The 22,140-nt window shown below is 34.8% G+C and overlaps 1 protein-coding gene across 1 annotated transcript in view; it reads left to right on the top strand.

The window, feature by feature from the left end:
* Positions 1-19,306, top strand: part of NSUN3 (NOP2/Sun RNA methyltransferase 3) — a 63,570-nt gene extending 44,264 nt beyond the window's left edge. The window contains exon 6 of the mRNA XM_053565742.1: positions 18,738-19,306. Coding sequence (XP_053421717.1) covers positions 18,738-18,999 — 262 coding nt within the window. The 3' untranslated portion in view covers positions 19,000-19,306. The remainder of the gene's footprint in view (positions 1-18,737) is intronic.
* The last annotated feature ends 2,834 nt before the right edge of the window (positions 19,307-22,140 follow it).

The following is a 22,140-nucleotide window of genomic DNA, read 5'->3' on the forward strand; positions in this document are numbered from 1 at the left end:
GGAGGCTGCCCTGGGTGCCCCAGATATTCCCCTGCTGCTCTGTGCCTTGGGGTTGTTTGCGTACTTGAAATTATTAGTAAAGCTTGATAGTGGGTAAGATCTTTGGTTTGTGTGAATATGATTTGACAGTCTAATCTTTTGTGTTAGCTTACTCTTGAGGCCTCCCTCCCCATTTTTTGTGATGAAACTGAATTGAGGGTATGTGTTGGACCTGAGTGTCAATCACAAGCCTCCTATTCCAGTCCCACATTTGAATCTTGAGTCTCAGTCAACTCGCCCGTATATGCTTGTGCATGGAAACATGATACAAGGATGTCCAACATTTTTTCTTTTCTCCTGCACATTGGAAGAGGAGTTGTGTTGGGCCACACATTAAATATACAAACACTAACAAAAGCTGATGAGCAAATAAACAAAGGTCTGTGCATAATTTTTGTAATATCCAACACCACAAATAAGCAAAACAGTCCTCAATTAATCTGCGTGGGGGGCGGGCCACAGGTTGGATGCCTCTAATAGAGGATGAAGAGGTAGGACCCATCCCCGAGTACCAGAGCTCAGGTGGGTTCAAGATAACAGAAGAATGATACACATAAATAGTCACCTTTTACATTTTGGTTTTATTCACTAGTAAAAAAAAAAAATAATGATACCTTTTACTGACTATATTAGCTTCTCCTCTCCTTATTTGCAGAGGCTCAAGAAAGTAGGTGGAGAGGGTCTTGAATTATTCCCTCCAGTAAGATGTCCACCTTCTGCCTTGTTAGGGAATCCTCCTTTATAGAAATGTGAGGCAAGGTTTATGAAGGCCCTCCCCTAATTATTTATCCTTTCAATAAGTATTTAATACTTATATACTAGGTACCAGCCGTGAATAAGGCAGATTCAAACCTCATTTGACTTAGCTGATGTTACTGTAATTAGCTGTCCACCATCTCTGATTCTGGAGTCTTGTAACTTCTACCAATACTCATGAAATTGGCAGACTAATATTTAACTTCTAAGCCGAGTAAAATATCAGACCCTTCTATAACATTGTGATACAAGTAGTCTTCTTTCATTGTGACTTGGTGACTTTTTACTCTTTTTGGTGGTTTTTTGTTTTGTTTTGTTTTTTGTGGGTTTTGGTTTTTGTTTTTCAAAGAAATTTTTATGTAATTCATTATAGTTTCTTTTGCGATTAAAGCTTTTTTGTGTGTCCTGTTTAAGAAATCATTATATATCCTAGGTAGTCTCCTGTGTTATTTTCTAGAAGCTTTATTTTTTAACTTTCACAATTATGTCTATAATCCACTTGCAGTTGATTTTTGCTTAATAGCATAAGGTAGAATCTTCTCTCCTCCCCTCCCTTCTTTTCTACTCACTTCTCTCCTTTTGTTGTTGTTGTTAATTAGTCTTGCCTGAGGTTTGTCAAATTTTTACATCTTTTCAAGATCCAGCATTTACCTTTGTTGTTCTTTTTTATTATATGTTTGTTTTCTATATTAAAACATACGGAGATTTGGGGGTTATTTTACTATTTTCTTATTTTTATTGTGAGCAGACAACATAACAGAAGTTCCCCCCAAATGTACATACATTTTAAGAGAGAAAAAAATCTATATTAACATTGGAAGGCTAAATATAACTGATAACAAAAGTTATAGACTGATAACAAAAGAGGAATACAAGTCATATTTGACTTCTACAATTACAAGAGGGTCTCAAAATGGTTACCATCAGCATCCAGACAGACACTGCTGACTACAGTGAACTACTGCTTGAGCAGCGTCGACCAGAATGTCCACTTGTATCACTGCACATGCTGTTTCAATTTTTTCCTTATGTGCTGCCAGCGTAGCTGGTTTTGTATGGCACACCACATCTGTAATGTCCCTCGGAAGTAGAAGTCAAGGGGAGTTAACCCTTTGACTATGGAGCGCTCAGAAACGAAATGTCGCAGTTGGTGCAAGCAGTGATCACAACCACCATTACAATACACAGCACGCTGCTGTTTATTCATTATCATGAAAATGCAACATGTGTAACAGTAAGAAATACTGGTTCTTATTCATGATTTTTTTAAAGCTTTCTATTTGTATTTGCAAAATGAATGCCTACAGGCATCATTTGCACCAAATCAACATCTTGTTTAAACATCTACAGGTGTTCACAGTTAAAAGGTTAAGTCGGGAATGTGGGGGAAACTCAACCACACCTTATCCCTTGTCCTGGGTAATTTTCATTGAGGTAAGCTCTCATGTCTTGGTGCATGTAATAATCTTGGGATGAAAACTTTCCATTTTGCTGTTTTAAGAATGCATTTTATTCTTGTTCTGCTAACTTCTGTCTCCTGTGTACATTGTTTGGGAGACTTCTGTGTCAAGGGTGTAAACTGTTCTAACACCATTAGCAGAAGCAGCAGAGCTAGTTGCTGCGTGAGGACTCTCATGTCTTCCCTTGTGCACATCACACATAGCACCACGCGTCTCAAACTACCACAAATGCGTGCATTTGTCAGGCCTGTCGGAGGGTCTGTTGCACCTTCATTGTTGATGTAATTCCACAATGTTCTCAAATTTCAAGTACTATTTCAAAATGGTCTTGTGCTTCTCAGATGACAGCCATGCTTTCGCCATTTTCTTTGATTGTCCTGCCTGTCACCTGGTGACGCTAGCATTTATTTGATTACACCATCTAGTCAGCAGCCCTCATACTACACATTGCTACTGTAATTCAATTTGACTTGGAAAAGTAATACATAGATAACATCGCTTACAATGTGTCTACATTTTTTTGGCATACCCATACGTTAGCTCTCTAACTTCCTTTGTAGCCCATTTTAGGTCAATTTTTGTATATATTTTATGTACACTTGAGAAGAATGTAAATTTTACATTTGTTTATTAGTGAAGTATGTCTGTTGGGTGATATTTGTTAATTCTGTTATTCAAATCTTGCATAGAATTGCTTTTTAAAATTGATTTCCACCTATTGAAAAAATATGTTAAAATCTACCAAGTATGATCAGAATGCATGTATTTCTCCTTGTAGTTCTGTCATTTTTCTTTGTATATGTGATTAGAAGCATGCCAATTTTGTTTTGTTACTGGTTTTCATACTATCTCCAGAACCCTAAAGATGACCCTATTTAGCTATTGAAAAGTGGGACTCTGCTTGTCTATATTTACTCTTGAGCCAGAACTGCTTCTATTTTTTTAATTGCCTGTGCTTTTGAGAAACATAGTAAAACCTCCATAGTTGACCACCTCCCTACATTAATCACCTCCTTCAATTGACCTACTTTTCGTAGACCAGACGTGCACCACGTGTACACATCATGACAGTGACCCTAGTTCCTTATGTAGACTATTTTTTTATGTTAACCAGTTTGTTACAGTCCTTTAGGTGGTCAACTTACAGAGGTCCTACTAGATATAATTTGAATACCTTATTTCATAACACAACTGTTATATATATTGTTGGGAGCTACTAAAGTACTAATGGAATGAGATAATTGCATTTAATTTAGAAAGATTACGTAGAGGTTAGATACAAAGGGCCAACACAGAGAGAAGAAAGCTAATTAGGAAGTCATGGAAATTTTCCAGGTGAATGATGATTTTCATTAGACTAAAGTTAGAACACAGAGGTCTTCAAAATAAGCTAATACTTAAAGCATGTCATTAACTTACCATAGTTTATTTGATTTGTATGGTAAATAAATTGTTATAGTTTATTCACCATACTTATTCAATTAATGTTAAGAATATAAATCATTTTTTCTTAATAATTTGAAAAGCCTTTGATGGATATCAAACAAAATAAAACTGAGCAAATAATAAGTATATATATTAGATATTTAAACATAGGAACACTTAAATTCTTGCATTTTTAAAAATTTGAACTTTTTTTTTTCAAGATACTAAATGCTGACCATTAAGTATGGCAGAAGATGACCGGGCTATTTTTGACTTGGGAAGAAATGCTTCTTTGTTGTTTTGAGTATTCTTAGTTGTCACTTGGTGTTCTGTGTTCTTTTGCCTGCCCTGAATCTTCTTTCTGCTAGGAACAACTACTTTTATGATCCAAAAGATTGGACCTGAGGCTGAAAAAGCCAGATTAGTCCAGCTTTTCCATTAGGAGTCCCTGTGATTCTTTTCTTCTTCAATCAGAAAAGGTTCCTGGCACCTGGCCTCATTCTGCCACTCTCTACAGGTATTTGAACTTACCATGCTATTGACCTAAATGGAGTCACTAAAATGCTTTTAATAAACTTTACAGACTTTTCATTCTTTTATTATCTGGTTACAGCAGGAGCCAAATGACTTTTTTCTTTAGGAAGAGATAGTCATTTTTTTCCTCCGGAAAGTTATTTAGGACATTGGTTTTCAAACTTGGCTCTGTAAAAACGTTCTATGGCATCGTTTCAGGGCTGTCTTGAAGGAAGAGATAGGGATGACTAAGAGATCCCCTGGGTCCACCACACCAAATCAACTAGAGGCATGGTGTATTTGATTAAACTTGCACAAATTCATAGTTTCTGCTTACTAAAATGAATGAATGAATAAATAGATAAAACCTCTTTAAATTGTTTAAATCAGCAATAAGCAATCTCTGTTCATTTATAAACAAACATAATTGGTCATGGGCCAAAATCTGTTCACTTCTGGTGTTTTTCTTGAAGGCCATTTCGTTTTCTTTGTATGTGTGAAGAGATTATGGTTGCGAGATCAAAGACCCTGTCTTGAAGTTAGGCAGGCCTAATGCGGGTCTGTTGTCACTCTTTGCTAATTTAAGAACGCAAAACTAGATTCCTTATGTTTGATTTTAACAGAGAGGTTTTACTCCCTACCACCCAGTACCCATATTAATGAGGTGACTGTTAAGAAGATGTGCTAATCATGAGGTCTCCAAGTGGAAACAGGTATAAAAATGTCAAAAATTGTCATTTATAATCTATTCAGGAGCATCTAATGTCATTCCTCTGTTCTACTAGTACTATGTGTGGCAGAAGAAGTGTTCCTTCTCCAAGGTAAAAACTTACTGCCAGGAGAAAGAAAATAATTATTAGCGTTGTTTTTGTATCTTCGGCTGACAGAAGAATAGCTGCTGGGCATGGCATCTCTGAAAATAGCCAGCTCAGTCATGTTTCTTCACTAGGAATTTACAGAACTTCTTTGATAATAAACAGTTTGAGATCTAGAAATTTGATTACATACTGTGAGCACGGTAAAGGGTACCCTCAAGGCTTGAAAACTAATACTTTTAAAACTGATGATGGTACTATCAACCTGGAAATATCTGTGTTTTAGATGCTTATAGTACTTTGAAACTTAATTTTAAATCTGCATTTATTTGATAGATTGTACATGAGCTTCAACTTTTCACCTTAATGTTTTCTTTAGTCATAGTACATAATAGCAGTAAGGATTTTTTATTTGCTTTCTTACCCAGATGGCTGTTTGCCACAAGGTAGAGGAATTATGCATTAGAGTTGGGAGGAGGCAAAAAAAAGAACAAGTCAGAGACACAAGCTTTGTGGAACTCACACAGGTTGCTTAAAGATGTTTTTACCACTTGTTAAATTGTATTGTAGCAACTAAAATATTTCTATTGCTATATCAAATCAGGCTATTTTTTAAACTAGACTTATTTTCTTCCTTTTAAATCAGACTACTTGCCCCTAACTCCTACTAACCTCATGTTAGGTTTCCCTTTTGTTTCTAAAAATGCAATGTCAGGAATAAATAACATTTTAAAATGTCTTAATGGTAATTTTTGTGCCACATAGCTCAATTTTAGATTGGTGGCCATAGTTTTTTATAAATCCAAGTTTACTTACTGAAAGTTACTAAACAGTTCCATTCAATCAGAAATTAGACTAGAATTGCTAAGCATAATCCTCATTAATAGATTATTTTATATTCTTTGAGAGTTTATTATCTAAGACCTATGTTGACAAGAAGAAAACGTTTTCCCATTTTTATAAATTTCTTGTTAACAAAAGCTTTATTTATTTATTTATTTTTTCCAAATATAGTCTCTGGCCATCTGTTCTATTACAAAAAAGTTGGAGGTTTCAAGAGCTGTTCCCTTCCCAGAATTTTTACATGTTACTTGCAATTAAATATATTTCTTTCTTTTCTGAATTTTTTTGGGGAAAAAAACAAAATATATATATATATATATACTTCCTGATTTACACTGAAAAGTTCCTTTCCTGACTTGCTCTCAATTAAGGTAGCATTCAATCATTTAATAAATGTATCCTAACAACATACTTTACAGGTGTGCTATATATAAAAAATTACAGAATGTATGTATTAAAGCAGCTGAAAATGTATTGCTTAGGAGAAACAGAATAAAGAGAAATTCCATAGGGAACAGTGAAAGTTTCAAAGAGTATATAAGCTTTGGGTGGCGCCTGTGGCTCAAAGGAGGAGGGCACTGGCCCCATATGCCGAAGGTGATGGGTTCAAACCCAGCCCCGGCCAGAAACTGCAAAAAAAAAAAAAGAAAGTATATAAGCTTTGAAGTGGGTCTTAAAGGATGAATAAAAGTTCACCTAGTTAAAAGGAAACATGATTTTTGTGAAAAAGAATTTGTATTAGCATTGCAACTTGCTGAACATCTAGAAAGAAGAGAAAAGAGTGAATTTTAACACCTTGACTTGATAGTTAATTGCACAATAGTTCTTTTTGCTTAACTGAGCCAGAGGTATTATTAACTGCGTATTAGAGTTTAGTCAGAAAAAAATCCCTACAAATAACATAAAGGACTCATTATTGGAATTAGATCTTATTCAGTTGGAACACTCGTCTGGAAATGTATAGGTGGTCTCTCTTCCTGTGCTGGGAAAGCAACATGTTCTCACCCTGTTAAGTAGTCTACGAAAGTCTGTAATTGTGCCCCTACTTCTGATGCTGGCTTGGAGTGAGGAGGGCCAAAAGTCATTACGTGAGGCGGGTGAGAGTAAAGACACACTTTCTGAGTGGCTTTTTACAGGTTATTTATCTCTCCTAGCTTAGTTTTTTCATCTGCAAAATGAGAATAATAATTCATATTTCAGAACTTAATTAAAAGACCTAATGAGATGATATCTATAAAACACTTAGTTTTAGAAATAAAAGATAAACCAAAGATAAAGTTCTAAGGAAGACTGATATTTAAGAGAAGAAGAAAAGTAGATTAGAAGTCTAAAAGGGAACGTCTCAGAAATAGGAAATAAACAAAGAAAAAGTGGGTCTGAGAAACCAAAGTGGGAGAAAGTTTTACAAAGATGAAGAGGACAGGCAGGATCAAATAGACAGAGGCTGGTTGTGTACTTATTTTCCTATTGAGGAAACATGTTTCTGAGGAAAACTATATTTTCACCTACATTTTAGAATTGTGAATACAAAGTAGGTTCAGTGAATTGCCATTGTATTTGGAATTTGAAATAAATACCAAATTATTCTAATAAATGAATTTTTAATTAATTTACTGCTTCTGAGATTCTAGCCCTTAAATCTGATTGATTAAAATTCTTCAAAACTATCATATAAAAGCCAGCCTATGGTGAAGAGATTCAAATCATGCCTCTGCATGAGGTATTTCTTCTCCTTGACCTCATCGTAAATGCTGTACGGCAGCAGAGGTCCGAGGTGTACGTGCTACAGAAGGACTAGTAGCCAAGAGTCTCAGGTCATTGCTTCAGATCTAGTCGTTCTTGGTTTCTTTATGAAGTTGAAGTTGCCTAAAGGTATATTGTTATTTTTTGCCTTCAATGAATATTTGAAACAATTGGGATGATAAAATATATGTATGTGGTGTCCTATGCCTTATTGCCCCTGATTCCATCCTTATTTTAGCAGCTGTAATATTTGCTTCAGGCTATATAGCAGTGGGAAAGCCTGCAGTCCTTCTCCTGATATGCGTTTAGGGTGTCAGTCCTCATGCCATATTAATTAGCTGTGTAACTTCAGGCAAGTCAGAGTGTTTGTGACCTTGCTTTGATAAACCTTCTGCATCTCCCCTCATAAGGTTTTATTAAGACTCTGTGAATGAAGTGCTTTTTAAATAGCGCCAAATAAACATAAGGTACTATTCCTAATTAAGCTGACCACATGCCCTCTACTCAGTTAACACAGGAATCTACATCTTATTTGATTCCTGGACCAAATCCACTTTCCATTTTATTCAAGAAGATTCTATTCAATTCCGAGGAAAGAGCACACATTTTCTTTGGGGGTGACTGTGTACCGTGTGTTCAGTGTCCTCTGGAAGCATTTCACTTTCTCAGTTTGGGACTTTCTTTAACTGTCATTTGGACATTGAGATGGATCGTTTTCATGTTTTTTACATTACAATTATATAACTAGGGTTTTTTTTCTATGGCAGTTACAAATAGCCTTACAAACTAGGCTTATATAAGATCTCTGAAATATTAATTTAATATTAAATGGTTCAATGGGACCAGTTGCAGAATTGATGTTCCTATTATTAAGTTTTAAAAATTATTACAAAGTTATTTGATTTTAAAAGATTTATAATGCTAGGATTTCAAAGATGAGGGAGGAAAGCTTGCTAATCTCGTGGCATTGAAGGAGTCTTTAAGTGTGTTGCCTCTGATTACTTCTTTTTTCTCATATTTATACCCAATGGAGTGGTACTGTTGCCTGGATGCTTTAATGGTGAGGAAACAGGTATGAATAAAAATGAGTAAATATATTAATCATAGTATTATTTAGCTGTAAACTTAATTTTTAAGGATTAAAGGTATCTATGATTCCTTAACTTATGCACCAGAAATTGGTGTAGGCAGTGACTGTGACTTCAAACTTGTTGAAAGGATGACATGAAAAGAATTGTAATCTCCTGATGATAAATCTTGAGGAATTAATGAAAGGGGGATATCGCTCTCTGTTTTGGTCAAAAGATGGCACTGTTGCTGTGCCGATTGTTCTTTGCAATTTGGGCTCCATCCTTTTTAAAATTAACACTGACCCTCCCAACACAATGCCGAGTTTTCTAATCAAGCACCAGAAGAGTGGATGAGAAAGAGAATTTATATATTTTTTAAATGCGTTGGGTTGTTTTAATAGCTATTTATAAAGATTGGCATTCTCTATTTGAGACTCAGACATTTTCCCTAGGAAAAATAGGACACCCTGCTTCATATTTTAAATTTTGGTTAAATTTTGAAATATTCTTTCTTTGGAATTCTGATAGCTGTCAGGATTTCAAAAAATGTTAGGTTTTGTTTGTTTTGTTTTAGTTTTTCAAGGTCGTTGAACTTGCACTATCATTAAGGTAATGCTTTTTGGTCTTTGAGGTATTAAAGTTAAATAATCATTTTTCTTTTATTTTCCTTGCTCACTATTGTTTCCTGGTTAATATTTGGAAGCCTTTGTGAACTCGTCTGGAAATGTATAGGTGGTCTCTCGTCCTGTGCTGGGAAAGCAACCAACATGTTCTCATCCTGTTTCTGAGCCAGTGTCTTAAATGACTCTTGAGGCTTGATTCTGTTTTTCTCCAAGCAGATCTTTCAAGGATGGAGATTTTTAGTGAAAGCCAATACATTAAATTTTGGGAAAGACAGAATGAATGCCTTAGAAAAATGGCTTCATTATTTATTGCACAAAGTATTTAATAAAAATACAAACAAATCAAGACATTTTGGAGGCACTTGGAGGAAGGAACCCTTGGTATATTGAGAGAACACAAAGCAAGTGAATTTTCCTTCCTACCTTATATTAGAATGAGAAAAACCTGGTGAACTCTATCATGTAGCCTGCTTATTAGGAGATGTGCCTGATGCTTTTTAAAGTTAACATTTAAGTGGATTGCTTGTAAAAATTAATTAAATTAAGCTTTTAATGTATAACTATGTGGCTAGTATTACATGTACTTACAGATGTAATACAGGAGATATTTTACATAGCTTCACAAAGTAACTCATTTGAATCTAAACATAAGCCCAGAATCTTATTCAAAACCTTTAAGGCCAGACGTGCTTTAGAATTCAGAATTTTTAAAATTCAGATTTTTAAAAGGTAAGGGTATACATTGGTTGTATGATAAAACTCCTTTTCTGCAATAAGGTCTGGATCAATAGTCCATAATCAAACATATTAATGTTTTTTGAGCAAAACGTATGAATCATTATCCTACATGGGTTTAGTCTCAGCCATAAATAGCCTTACATCAGTTTAGGTCAGATACTGACATCAAATGAATTTGTCACAACTTACTAAAACAACCCACAGGTTTTGGAGCTTTTTGGATTTCACAATGGTGTGTAAGAGATAGTAGGCTTGAAGTACCACTCCAGAATACTTTGTGAACTGGCAAAATCTATCAAGGATTTTCTTTTTGTAAATGAGGAAAATTAACACTATGTTCTATACAATGTTTTGTTTGTTTGTTTTTTTTTAATATGCTTGGTTTTGTTTTTAGCTGCTTCATTAACTAGGTGGTTCAAGCACAATGTGCATTTCACCCTCTTCCATAATACCTAGAAAGAAAACCAAAGATTTGAGAAAAGTTGTATGGCCAGTATCTGCCATATATAGCAACAGGGTATCTGGAGTATATTCTGTAGCAAGAAAGCCATCATGCTTTCTTTCTTAGGAGTACTTGGGGAAAAAGTATTTCCCACTGTATTTTATGCTATACTATTAATAAAGATTAGCTTTGTTTCCTACAGCAGTGTTGTGAGGTGGAATCTGCTTACATATTTCAAGAAGAGTTAGGCCTAATCAATGCTTATGTAGGAGGCTTCTGAGGGGAATATACAGAGGGAGCCAAAAGATGTATACACATTTTAAGAAAGGAAAAAACTGTATTGCAATTGTAATATTCAATATATATTGATAACAAAACATGAATACAAGTGACATTTCATTTCTGCAGTAATAGAGGTTCTCAAAGTGGTAGCCATCAGTGTCCAGACACTTCTGATCGCAGTGAACTGCTTGCTTGACTAATGTTGACCAAAGTGTCCACTTGAATCATAGAGCATGCTGTTTCTATTGTTTCCCAAAATACTACCAGTATAGCTGGTTTTCTGTGGTATACCACATCCTTTAACGTACCCCGCAGGCAAAAGTCAAGGTTTGTTAAGTCAGGAGACTGTGGGAGAAACTCAACCACACCTCTTCGTCTGTCCCTTATCCTGGCAAGTTTTCATCGTCATCGAGGTAAGCTGTCGTATCTTATTGCGTATATTAATCTTGGGATAAAATTTTCCATTTTGCTGTTTTAAGAATGCATTTTGTTCTTGTTCTGCCAACTGCTGTTTCACATGCACATTGGTCGACCTCAGTGTCAAGCGTGTGAACTGTTCCCACACCATTAGCAGAAGCAGAAGTAGTTGCTATGTGAGGCCTCCTGGATCTTCCCTTGTGCGTGTCACACACAGCCTCATGAGTCTCAGACTTACCAGATGCATGTCGGAGGTTCTGTTGCACACTCGCACCTCCATTGTCATTGTATTTCCACAAGGTTCTCGAATTTCAAATACCACTTCAAATGGTCTTGTGCTCCTCAAGTGACAGCCATGCTTCCCCCATTTTCTTTGACTGTCCTGCCTTGTCACAGTGCCTTGTCATGGTGACTCTATCATTCATTGATTAATGTCATTTATTAGTGAATGTATACTGCACACGGCTATGGTAATTCAATTCAAGTTTGAAAAGTAATACATAGATAACATTGCTTTAAATGTGTATACATTTTTTTGGCACCCTGGCTTATGTTTCTCTATATGTTATAGAGAGGTTATATTCATATATTATGCAGCAAATCTGTTTCCTTTAGTAGTATTGACCCAGTGAAGATTAGTTGGTTAGTGAGTACAAAAATACGGTTAAATGGAAGGTATAAACCCTCATATTTGATAGCATAGTAGGGAAATTACAGTTAATAATTTATTGTATATTTCAAAATAGCAAAAGAGAAGAATTGTAATGTTCTCAACATGAAGAAAAGATAAATGTCTGGTGATGGATTTCCCAATTACCCTGATTTGATTACACATTGTACATATATAGATGTATCATAATATTACCTGTACCCCCAAAACACATATAATTAATTTAAAAAATAATTTATAATTGAGTAATATTGAATAATTGAATATTGAATAATATTTAACACCCAAGATAATGTTTACTAGTTCCCATTTCATTTCAGAATATCAGGTTGGCATTCTGCCTGCTCTGATCAAATACTTTTGCTTCTCCTATAGTTAGTCATGACATCTTTTTCTGAATTGTACTTTTGAGTATCATTAGAAAGCTCACTGCTACTATTATAGTTCAATGGTGAATAATGTCAGTCTTAATACAACTTGGTTTGTAGTAATTTCGTGCAACATAATTAGTGGTTATAGTACAGGTGGATAATACCACATTACTCAGGATTTTATTGAACCATGAAACTTATAGTCTTTGAAAAGCCAAGAAGCCATGCCTCATTTTGAGAAGGTTGGCAGAGGATACTATTATGTCAAAATGGATGTTGCTTAGTTGGTTGTTTGGTTTTCCTTCCTTTATTAAACAAAATAAGACTAATTTTGCATGGTGCAGAAATTTACACAAGCACAGAGAATCCATTTGCCTTCTATCAGACCCCAAATCCAACCTTTTTTTTCTTCTCAAGTTACGACTTGTTTTTTTATGTAGTTAATAGCACAGCTTTGCCCAAGTTTATCAGTATTATTCAAGTTTCTCTAATTCTTAAATGTCTTTACCCCTGAAGAATTTTAAGTTTGTTGGTGAGTTGGTTAAGGCCTACTAAGCAGTATCTTTCTTCTGTTCTGGTTGAACCATTTCTCTCCCTGAAACAGCCCTTCTCACACCCCACTATCAAACTGTTCTACAAATATATATTATATAGACACACAGACAGACACACACAGTTTTCCCTTTATGATTTGAATGAAACTTGTGGCAATAATTACTTGTTTCTTGTGGATTATTTCACTATTTGTGTAAATTGTTACGGAAGCAGATGATTTATCCTAGCTAGGCACCACTTTAGGGGACAGGATACTGCATATTTAAGTACTTATAGTTTAGGAGTATATTAATTTTCAGTTAGCATGTTGTAAAAACACATCTTTTAATTTGTATTGGAAAATCAAGACCAGAAGAATTGATGTTTAAATTATTGATCTAATCTGATTATGGAGTTGTTGAATCTTCTAGCCTTAACAGAATGTATATATTCTAATTACAGAGATCATTTTATCCCTCCTACAGAGCTAGTGGTGGGCTTCAGTAGAGGTTCAGTTCATGAGAAAAATATCATCTGTGCCATAGTTCTCAGTATAGAAAAATCCTAGCTATACCTATAAACCCTGGGAGAGAGTGCTTGCGGATGCATATTTTCCTTGATCTTGGAATATAAATTTGTGTTACTTTTGAAATCTATAACTACTAGAAGCAAAAGGATAAAAATGATATTTAAATGATAGCCAGCAGTTGCAAAACAGTAACAACCATTTAACAGGAATCCCTCACATTTTTCCCTAAGGTTTTGATATTAACTCAGTTTGTTAAAAAAGCTTTTGTATTACCACACATAATTTTTATGTTTAGAAATTAATTCAGGCAGTTGAGTTATGCCAACCTAATTTTAGAAAGATAAATTATGAATGTTAAAATGAAAACAAAGCAGAAGAATCAGCCAACATTTGGGAACATTATTAATTTAATTTAAATTAATTTAAATTTGCATTAAGCCGGGAACATATTGTTTATGAATGATGAGGCTTCTATGTACTTTTGTACAACTTTAATGAGAAAGAATCATACTTACTTGATTAAGCATTGGCTTTGCTAATTGAGGAACTAGGACCAAAATAAGTCCTTTTAATGGGAGTTTAAAAATATCTGCATTAAAACCCTGCATTTATCCCTTCCACAATAATCTAACATTTGTAAAGAAAATCTTATGCTTATTGCTATAGTCAGTAGAAAATGATTCAAAATGAGTGTCGTTATAACTTACACAGTTTTAGCAAAATCTATGTCTGCTTTGGTGTGTTACTGTCAAAAACAACAAAAAAGCCACCACCAGGTGTATGTTACGTTTTTCCTATTGCTGCTGCAACAAATTACCATGAATTTAGGGTCTTAAAATAACACAAATTTATTACCTCTACACTGCTGGAGGTCACACATCAAAATGGGTCTAACAGGGCTAAACTGGAGGTGTTGGCAGAGCTCTGTTACTCTTGGAGGCTCCAGAGGAGAATCCCTTTCCTCTCCTTTCACCACTTCCAGAAGCAGATGCCAGCAGTCCTGTCACTTCAATCATCACATCTCCTTCTTTAAATCTCCTGACTCCTTCTTTCATTTGTAAGAACCTTTGCATTTACATTGGCCCACTCATTGGGATAATCCAAGATATTCTCCCTCACAGGATCCTTGATTTTGTCACATCTGCAAACATCCTTTTGTCATGTAAAATAACACGTTTCTAGTTTCTAGGGATTAGGATGTGGAAGTCTTTGGGTGATTATTATTCTTCCTACCGTGAGGTGTTATCCCCTTAACATTCCACATCTCTCATGTTTAGGCATGAGCATTTTTTATTTTTATGGGAGGTATTTGGAGAACAGTGAAGAGTGAGAAGATAAATATAAAAATCTTTTTTAGAGAGCAATAATAAACAAGTAAGGCTAAGTAAACCCTAAGTGGTAATCACCCCCCAAATATTTTTTATTCAATAAATGAATTTGTGGGAAGTATAGAAATTCTGGATAGCTTTTGTTATCTGGGATCTTAGGGAATAAGTTTCCTAGAGAGGTTATCCTTTAACAGTCAAATTTAAAAAAATAATAAAATGGGAAAAATTCTGATAGTTATTTTCCTGTCAAATCTCCCCTTTAATTTACATTATTATAGAAATAAAGCTCATGGGTAAAAAATTAAAAATGTAAATGAGCTTCTAGTGGAAAGGAATGCTCCCTTGCCATTTCTTCCTCTCTTTCTCCAGTCTTACTGCTCAGAGACAATGACTTCTCATTAATTCTGATTCTAAGTTATTCTCACGTCATCCCAAATGTTTAAATAATATGTTTGTCCTTTAAATAAAAATTATCAACTTTAGACATTGACTACTGATTCATAGCTGGGATTTATCTCACTTCCACCACACTTCTGTCATCACACTCCCCTATACCCTGTAATCTCACGCTGTCCACCATTTCTCCTTCAATCATCTCTGAAACTTGGTATTATGCACTTAAATCTGCATTTCTTTTTTTTTTTCCCAGAGTGACTTTTTTTTATTATTATTAAATCATAGCTGTGTACATTAATGCGTTCATGGGGCACCATACACTGGTTTTATAGACCATTTGACACATTTTCATCACACTGGTTAACATAGCCTTCCTGGCATTTTCTTAGTTATCGTGTTAAGACATTTACATTCTGCATTTACTAAGTTTCACATGTACCCTTGTAAGATGCACCGCAGGTGTAATCCCACCAATCACCCTCCATCCCTCCCTCCATCCTCTTCCCCCCTCCCTCCCCTCCTTCTCCTCCATATAAATTGTGGTATATGTACACCATGGAATATTATGCAGCCTTAAAGAAAGATGGAGACTTTACCTCTTTCATGTTTACATGGTTGGAGCTGGAACATATTCTTCTTAGTAAAGTATCTCAAGAATGGAAGAAAAAGTATCCAATGTACTCAGCCCTACTTTGAAACTAATTAATGACTTTCACATGAAAGCTATAACCCAGTTATAACCTAAGAATAGATCTGCATTTCTTTTTCTCTTAGTGGTAGAACATTTCTCTTATACTCACTTAAAACTTTCTCTTTTTCTCTTTATATCTCTTTATTCTCTTTTTAAAAATCATCAGGGAAGTATCTCTCAGCATTCTCTTTTTGTATAGTAAGAATATTTCCCTGCCTACCCTTCCTGTGGTGTCTCCCTCCCTACTACTCCCCACTGGCTTACAACTGTGCTTTTACTTTTGCAGTGTCAAGGTTGATAGTATTCATTCTGAGATTTTATAATCTGTTTTGAAACTTATTAAGATTGTCATATGGAGTGATTCTGAACATCAAGGATTAATAAATGGTGTATGTTGTTTACTTCTATAAATATTGTCTACTGCAGAATGGAGGAATATATTAGAATTAAATTTCAACTCTGTTGGTTCAAAGTCATGCTTGGAGTATTGTTGAAAGTCACTCCCTTCACCGCTGTCCTGTGCTGCATTCACTCTTTCCTGGGCCACATTTCTCCTCTTTCTTTATTCACCCCCCCCTCATTTTGCTAAAGTTAAAATTTCTGAGTCATCAGATGTCTGTAGGTTTGTATATTCCTCCTACATATTTATCTGATGGGTTGGCTGCAAATAAGATGCACGTTAAATGGCTTTTTCCCAGGATTTGGAATGACTACTCCCCTGATGCCAGTTTGACTCCTGACCCATTTTTCTCACTGGAGGCACTGAGCATCTTTTCTTTGTTCTTGAAGTTTTAAAAGTTAACACTGATATATCTAAATATGGATGTTTTTCGGTCATTAGAAGATTAAAGTTTTTATGGTTTTCCACAAGACCCTTTCTTCCTCTTAACGTTCTGATCCATCTCAAATTCCCACCCCCTCCAGCACACTGTCCTCATCTTCTCGTGAACATACCTCAGGGTCTTTTTACTAGCCATTTCTTTGGTGTGGCATGCTTTTCCCTGGGATATCTGCTTGGCCTACTCCCTTACCTTCTCAGGTCTTTGTCTGAATGTCACTTTCTGAAATGGCATGCTCTTCTAACTGTCCTATTTAAAATTACAATCCCCTAGTCATCCAAACACTCCTAATCTTTCCTTCCTGCTTTAATTTTCTTCATAGAACTTATCACTTAATTGCCTACTAAGTAAGAAATATATGCAAACACACATGTGCATATGTTTATATACAATATAGACATATATACACATATATTCTTATATAAATGTGTGTGGATACATATATATATTTATGTTTGTATGTATATGTGTTTCTATATGTTTATATACACTTTATATTAGTTTGCCAGGGATGCATATCAGAATGCCACAAACTGGGTAGCTTAACAGCAGCAGTTTATTTTCCCACAGTTCTGGAGATTAGAAGTTTGACATAAAGGGCTTGGCAGGATTAGTTTCTTCTGAGGCCTCTCTTAGTGGCCTATAAATAGCTGTCTTTACCCTGTGTTTTCTTCACATGGTCCCCCTCTGTAATGCTGTTGCCAAATTACCTCTTCTTTGGAAGATAATCTTCTTGGAAAGATACTAGTCATATTTGACTAGAACCTACCCTAATGGACTGCTTTTAACTTAATTACCTCCTTAAATACTCTGTCTCTAAATATAGTCATATTCTGCAGTACTGGGCATTATGATTTAAACTGATGAATTTAGGGGAGCACAATTCAGCCCATAACATTTATTTTTTATATTCTGTATTCCCCAGCTAAACTATAAGCTTCATAAAGGGAAGGGATTTTTTTGTTTGTTTGTTTGTTTTGTTCATTGATACATACTCAACACCTAGAAAAATGTCAGCACATAATAGATGCTCAATAAATAACAATGAATGTGCTAGCCCCCTTGATGAGTTAGTTCTTTCAATCTGAAGAATTCATATTGTCTTATCTCTGGGAAATTATTTTATTATTTTATTAATTCAACTTCCCCCTCCCCTAGTTCTCTATATATCTTCCTAGTACTCTTGCTAATTGAATTGTGGACCTACTTGGTTAGTCCTTCCTGTCTCATTTGCAGTGAATCTGTTGTTGTTCTACTTTTTGGAGGGGAGTTTTCTTCAACCTTAACTATAAACACTTCTACAGAATATTCTTTATTTTGGGAAAAATATATTTAAGATCTCTCTTTTTCATCCTTTTTCATGGTTTTGTTGTTGTTGTTTTATGGGTACTGTGTCTTTTCTGATCTTTCCATATTAATTTGATCTTATTTCTCCTTTGTTCCCTGAATTTTCTGTTTCTTCCTAGGTCATTTATTTGTTATTGTTTATTTTGTTCTTTCTTTTACACTTTGCTTAAGTATTTTTCATCCTTAATTATCTGCCAATCCTTAGTTATTCATTTTTATTTAATAATGAGACAATAAAAGTTCTTGAGGTTTATTTTAGGGGTGAGACCTTTTGCCTGGTATTGCTACTTTATGATCTGGCTATTGCTCTGGAGGCTTTCTTCAAGATAGAATACAGAAATCTTTGTTTTGGGGACCAATACCTACAGTGGCTCCTTAGGTGCCCCTAGATAGGTTATTCAGTTTTCTTGGATTGCTTGGTTGCTCAGCCTGCAGTGTGGGAGAATGGCCTTCAGTTAGTATCTTTGTTTTTACTTTCATTTCCATTGTTCAAAGACAAACCTGTTATTCCATAGTTTATCCCTCCTACTTTTTTTTTTTTTAAATAAAAGCCATTTATTAAAAATTCTATATGTTTCCATGCAGCAAATTTATGATCTCGTTTTGGTATCCCTCCTACTTTTAAAAGGACAAAATAACCAACCAAACACACTCTTTCTGTCTTTTCCATGTTGATTGATCTGATTATTTTTTTCCCACCATCCAGGGTAAATTAGAAAGAAATAGATGTAATGCTAGAAACCATTCAGAGTTATGGTAGTCTGAGTAAGGTCAGTATCCAGGATGTAATCTTCCCTGCCCTTAGACCCCTTCATTTCCTTTTAATGTACCTCACTAACCTTCTGCATTTTTCTGATTACACACAGGTCTGCAATTAAGGCCTTACGTCCTGGAGGTCTACTCGTGTACTCTACATGCACACTTTCCAAGGCAGAAAATCAAGATGTAATCAGTGAAATTTTAAACTCCCACGAAAACATTAGGCCAGTGGACATCAACGGAATAGCAAGGACTTGGTCCCAAGAGTTCACATTTGCACCCACTGGCCAGGAATGTGGGCTCCTGGTGATTCCAGATAAGGGCAAAGCCTGGGGCCCAATGTATATAGCCAAATTGGAAAAATCATAAAGCACGGGTAAATGGTGACATGAATTTTGTAAACTATGTTGATATGTTATATATTTATTTTTCTGAGCTCGTTATATGCTATTATTTAAATAATTATGCAGTCATTTTCTCTAGGTCTATTTGGAATCCTATTTAGTTCATCCTTTAGCATCTCAGAATGTAGGCTTGAGAATCAGGTGTATTTTTTTCCTAGAAATATATCTGTTGCAATGATTTAAGGTGGTGCAGATGGCATTTGTTCTGTATAATAAATCTTCTGTCTTTTACTTGGCATTTTGTACTTAAGTTAATCATTTTATGCATAAAATGTTTAGAACTACATTCTATCTGTGCTGTTGTTGCTTTGAACCACTAAAAATACACATTTGCTGGCACTCTTACTGTTTTCTTCCCTATCAAATAAATAGATTTTTCAGTTTTTTTCCCCCTTTTCCTGTAAGAACTGATTGGTATTCTGAAACTAACTTTTTAAACAGCACTATTTCTAGTTCTAACAAAATAGATTTCTTATTTGTGAAGTTGTTTCGGTTAAGGACTATCTTCTGTTTACTGCAAAGGACAATGACTGTATTAACACCAGCTTTGTTTCCCGACTTTTTTTTTTTTATATTCACAAATACAGATTGAAAGGGTAAATTATGTTGAGAGGCCTTTAGAACAGCAGATTCACATGTACATGTTTGACTTTCGACATTCAGCTTATAGAGTAATGGAGTCTATCCAGCAGGCTATAAAGCAAGTACTTGAAACAAAACCAGAGTGATTAATAACTGCAATAACCGAACTATATTTGGAGAGTTTTGTTACATAATTGCAGTCATAATGAGCACTACAGAATCTGATTATCTTAGAGTTACAATCTGGAAGGGCTTTTTATTTCACTTTATTATAAAATGTTATATGAGAGCATGATGTCACATATTAATGCCCAAGAGGAAGATGCCTAATGAAAGTGGATTATACTATTATCAAAACCCAATACCATTTACTAAGTGACTCTCCCTGTTTACATATATCCAGGGAATATTGTGCATATTACTTTATATGTACTTAGGGTTTTAGCCTCAGTTTGGGATCATGCATTTCCTCCAGCAACTACTTCACTTAGAGTCCAAATATATTTTTCCAACTATTAAGAATAATTATGCAGCATACTTCAAAAGGCTGTATGTACTTGGAAATTAGCATTAAAAACCTTTCTGTTTATAGAAATACAAAATTCTGTGGAAATTGGTTACTTTTGAATTGTCCATTTTATTCTGTGCATTTAGACTAGAGACTCTTTGCTCATTAACTATTTTTTTTTTATAACTGGGTTCATATAATTGAAAAGTTGTAGGAAGAATGTTTTTCTGTTCCTTCATTGTATTAATCCTTTTTTCCTTTATATTTAACCTATGTGCTTAGAGTAAAGCGAGTTCTCTTGGACCCAGTCAAATATGTTGAGTTAATACCAAAGGTTGATTGATAATGGAAAAGATTTTTGTTTTTGTTGTTGTTGTTTTGTTTTTTTTTTTAGATTGTGGATCATGTTTTTATTTTTTAATTTGAAAATTTGTCTTCATATACTGTAGGTTTTAAAAGTGGATTTCTTCTGTGTAGGTTAATTTCAAAATAAATTTTTGCAGTGTATTTTGCTGAATGTCATTATTTTCCCGGTATAATGCCATGAAGCTTTGTTAACTATAAGTATAATGAAACAGTCAACATTTTTTGAGCATTGACTACTTGATTAAATTTTCTATTTACACTGTATTTTTGATATTTACAACAAATTCAGGAGTGAATTTTTTGTAACTGAGAAAACTGGAACTCAGTGCTATTTGTAGCTTACCAAGGCTACACTGATAAGTAAAGGATGGAGCCAAGATTAAAACTGACTAAAGAGCCTAGGCGCTTCTCCCTACAATATGCCCTCTCACAGAGTGTAGGTTACACATACAGGGGAACCCTCAAGGTTAACAAGTAGTTTTACCCCTATTCTTCCATGTTCAATTCTTCACTTTTATGCAATTCCCTATTCTCAGGGCATCAAAGAATTAATCATTACTTGGGAAAAATTCTTTGAAATAGTTCAAGGAATGTTCTAAAGAAGTAGTCTTGTGATTTTAATACCTAGAAATCTCCCGTGGAGATATTCTGTGCCTTCCTTTTCTTTGCAGATGCTGAACTGAAGAATGGAAATTTGGAGCAAATTTGCAATTAAAAACCTAGGAGTAATTGATACTGTTTTCTGTGACACTGTGTTTCTTTCAAAATAGATTTATAAAAATGTAGGTTGCTTACAACATGTCAACTTCCCTCTACCACCAGCATGCTGAAAAGCTCATAATTTCAGAAATAGACTATGAATAAATGTAATGCATTTAAATGTTTTGTACTGAATTTTTAAAACATCAGATACTATCTCTGGCTTGAAATCAAAGTGGCCTACAGTTTTTTATCTAATTATTTTATCCATATAGCCTTATATTCAAGATTGCAAATTACTCCCTTAGCAGTATTGTGAAAAATATCCTTTCATGCAATGTGTGTAGTATAAAATGATAGCTACCTGAGCAGTTGTTACATGACTAAATAATCACAAATCTAATAGATCCTTATGCAAGCAGTCTTTATGGCAGGGAGATAAGATAATCAGATAATCTGCATAGATGAATGCAACTTATCTGAAATACAAAGAGAAAATTGGAACCTATAGCAATGATTTTATTAGACACCAAGAAGTCCTTTTATGCAATTGAATGTGACTACTTGTATTATGTGTTAGGCAAATTTGGCTTTGGGGACAAATACAGCAGATAGCACAATTTATTTTCAACACACTTATATGGCTCAAATCGGTTTACAATATCCCTTTCTCTGCCTTATTGCTGCAGTGGGGAGGGAAGTAAGGATGATGCCCATAACTGATGTTACTCTTCAGACTGACATTGAAGCTAGAATTTCACAGAGATCCCATGGGTATTTGAAGAATATTCAGGTAAAGGTTCACAAGGTAACTAATGTATGCTGATAATCTACTACTTGTGCTGAAAGCTTTAACAGCATCTGTCCTGAAAACATTAAGAGTGATGTCAGAATTTGGAATGCCTTCAGGCTACAAAGTCAATGGGAAAGAATCAGAAATGTATGTTGACA

Source organism: Nycticebus coucang, chromosome 16 (genome assembly GCF_027406575.1).
Source record: "Nycticebus coucang isolate mNycCou1 chromosome 16, mNycCou1.pri, whole genome shotgun sequence".
Lineage (NCBI taxonomy): Eukaryota > Metazoa > Chordata > Mammalia > Primates > Lorisidae > Nycticebus > Nycticebus coucang.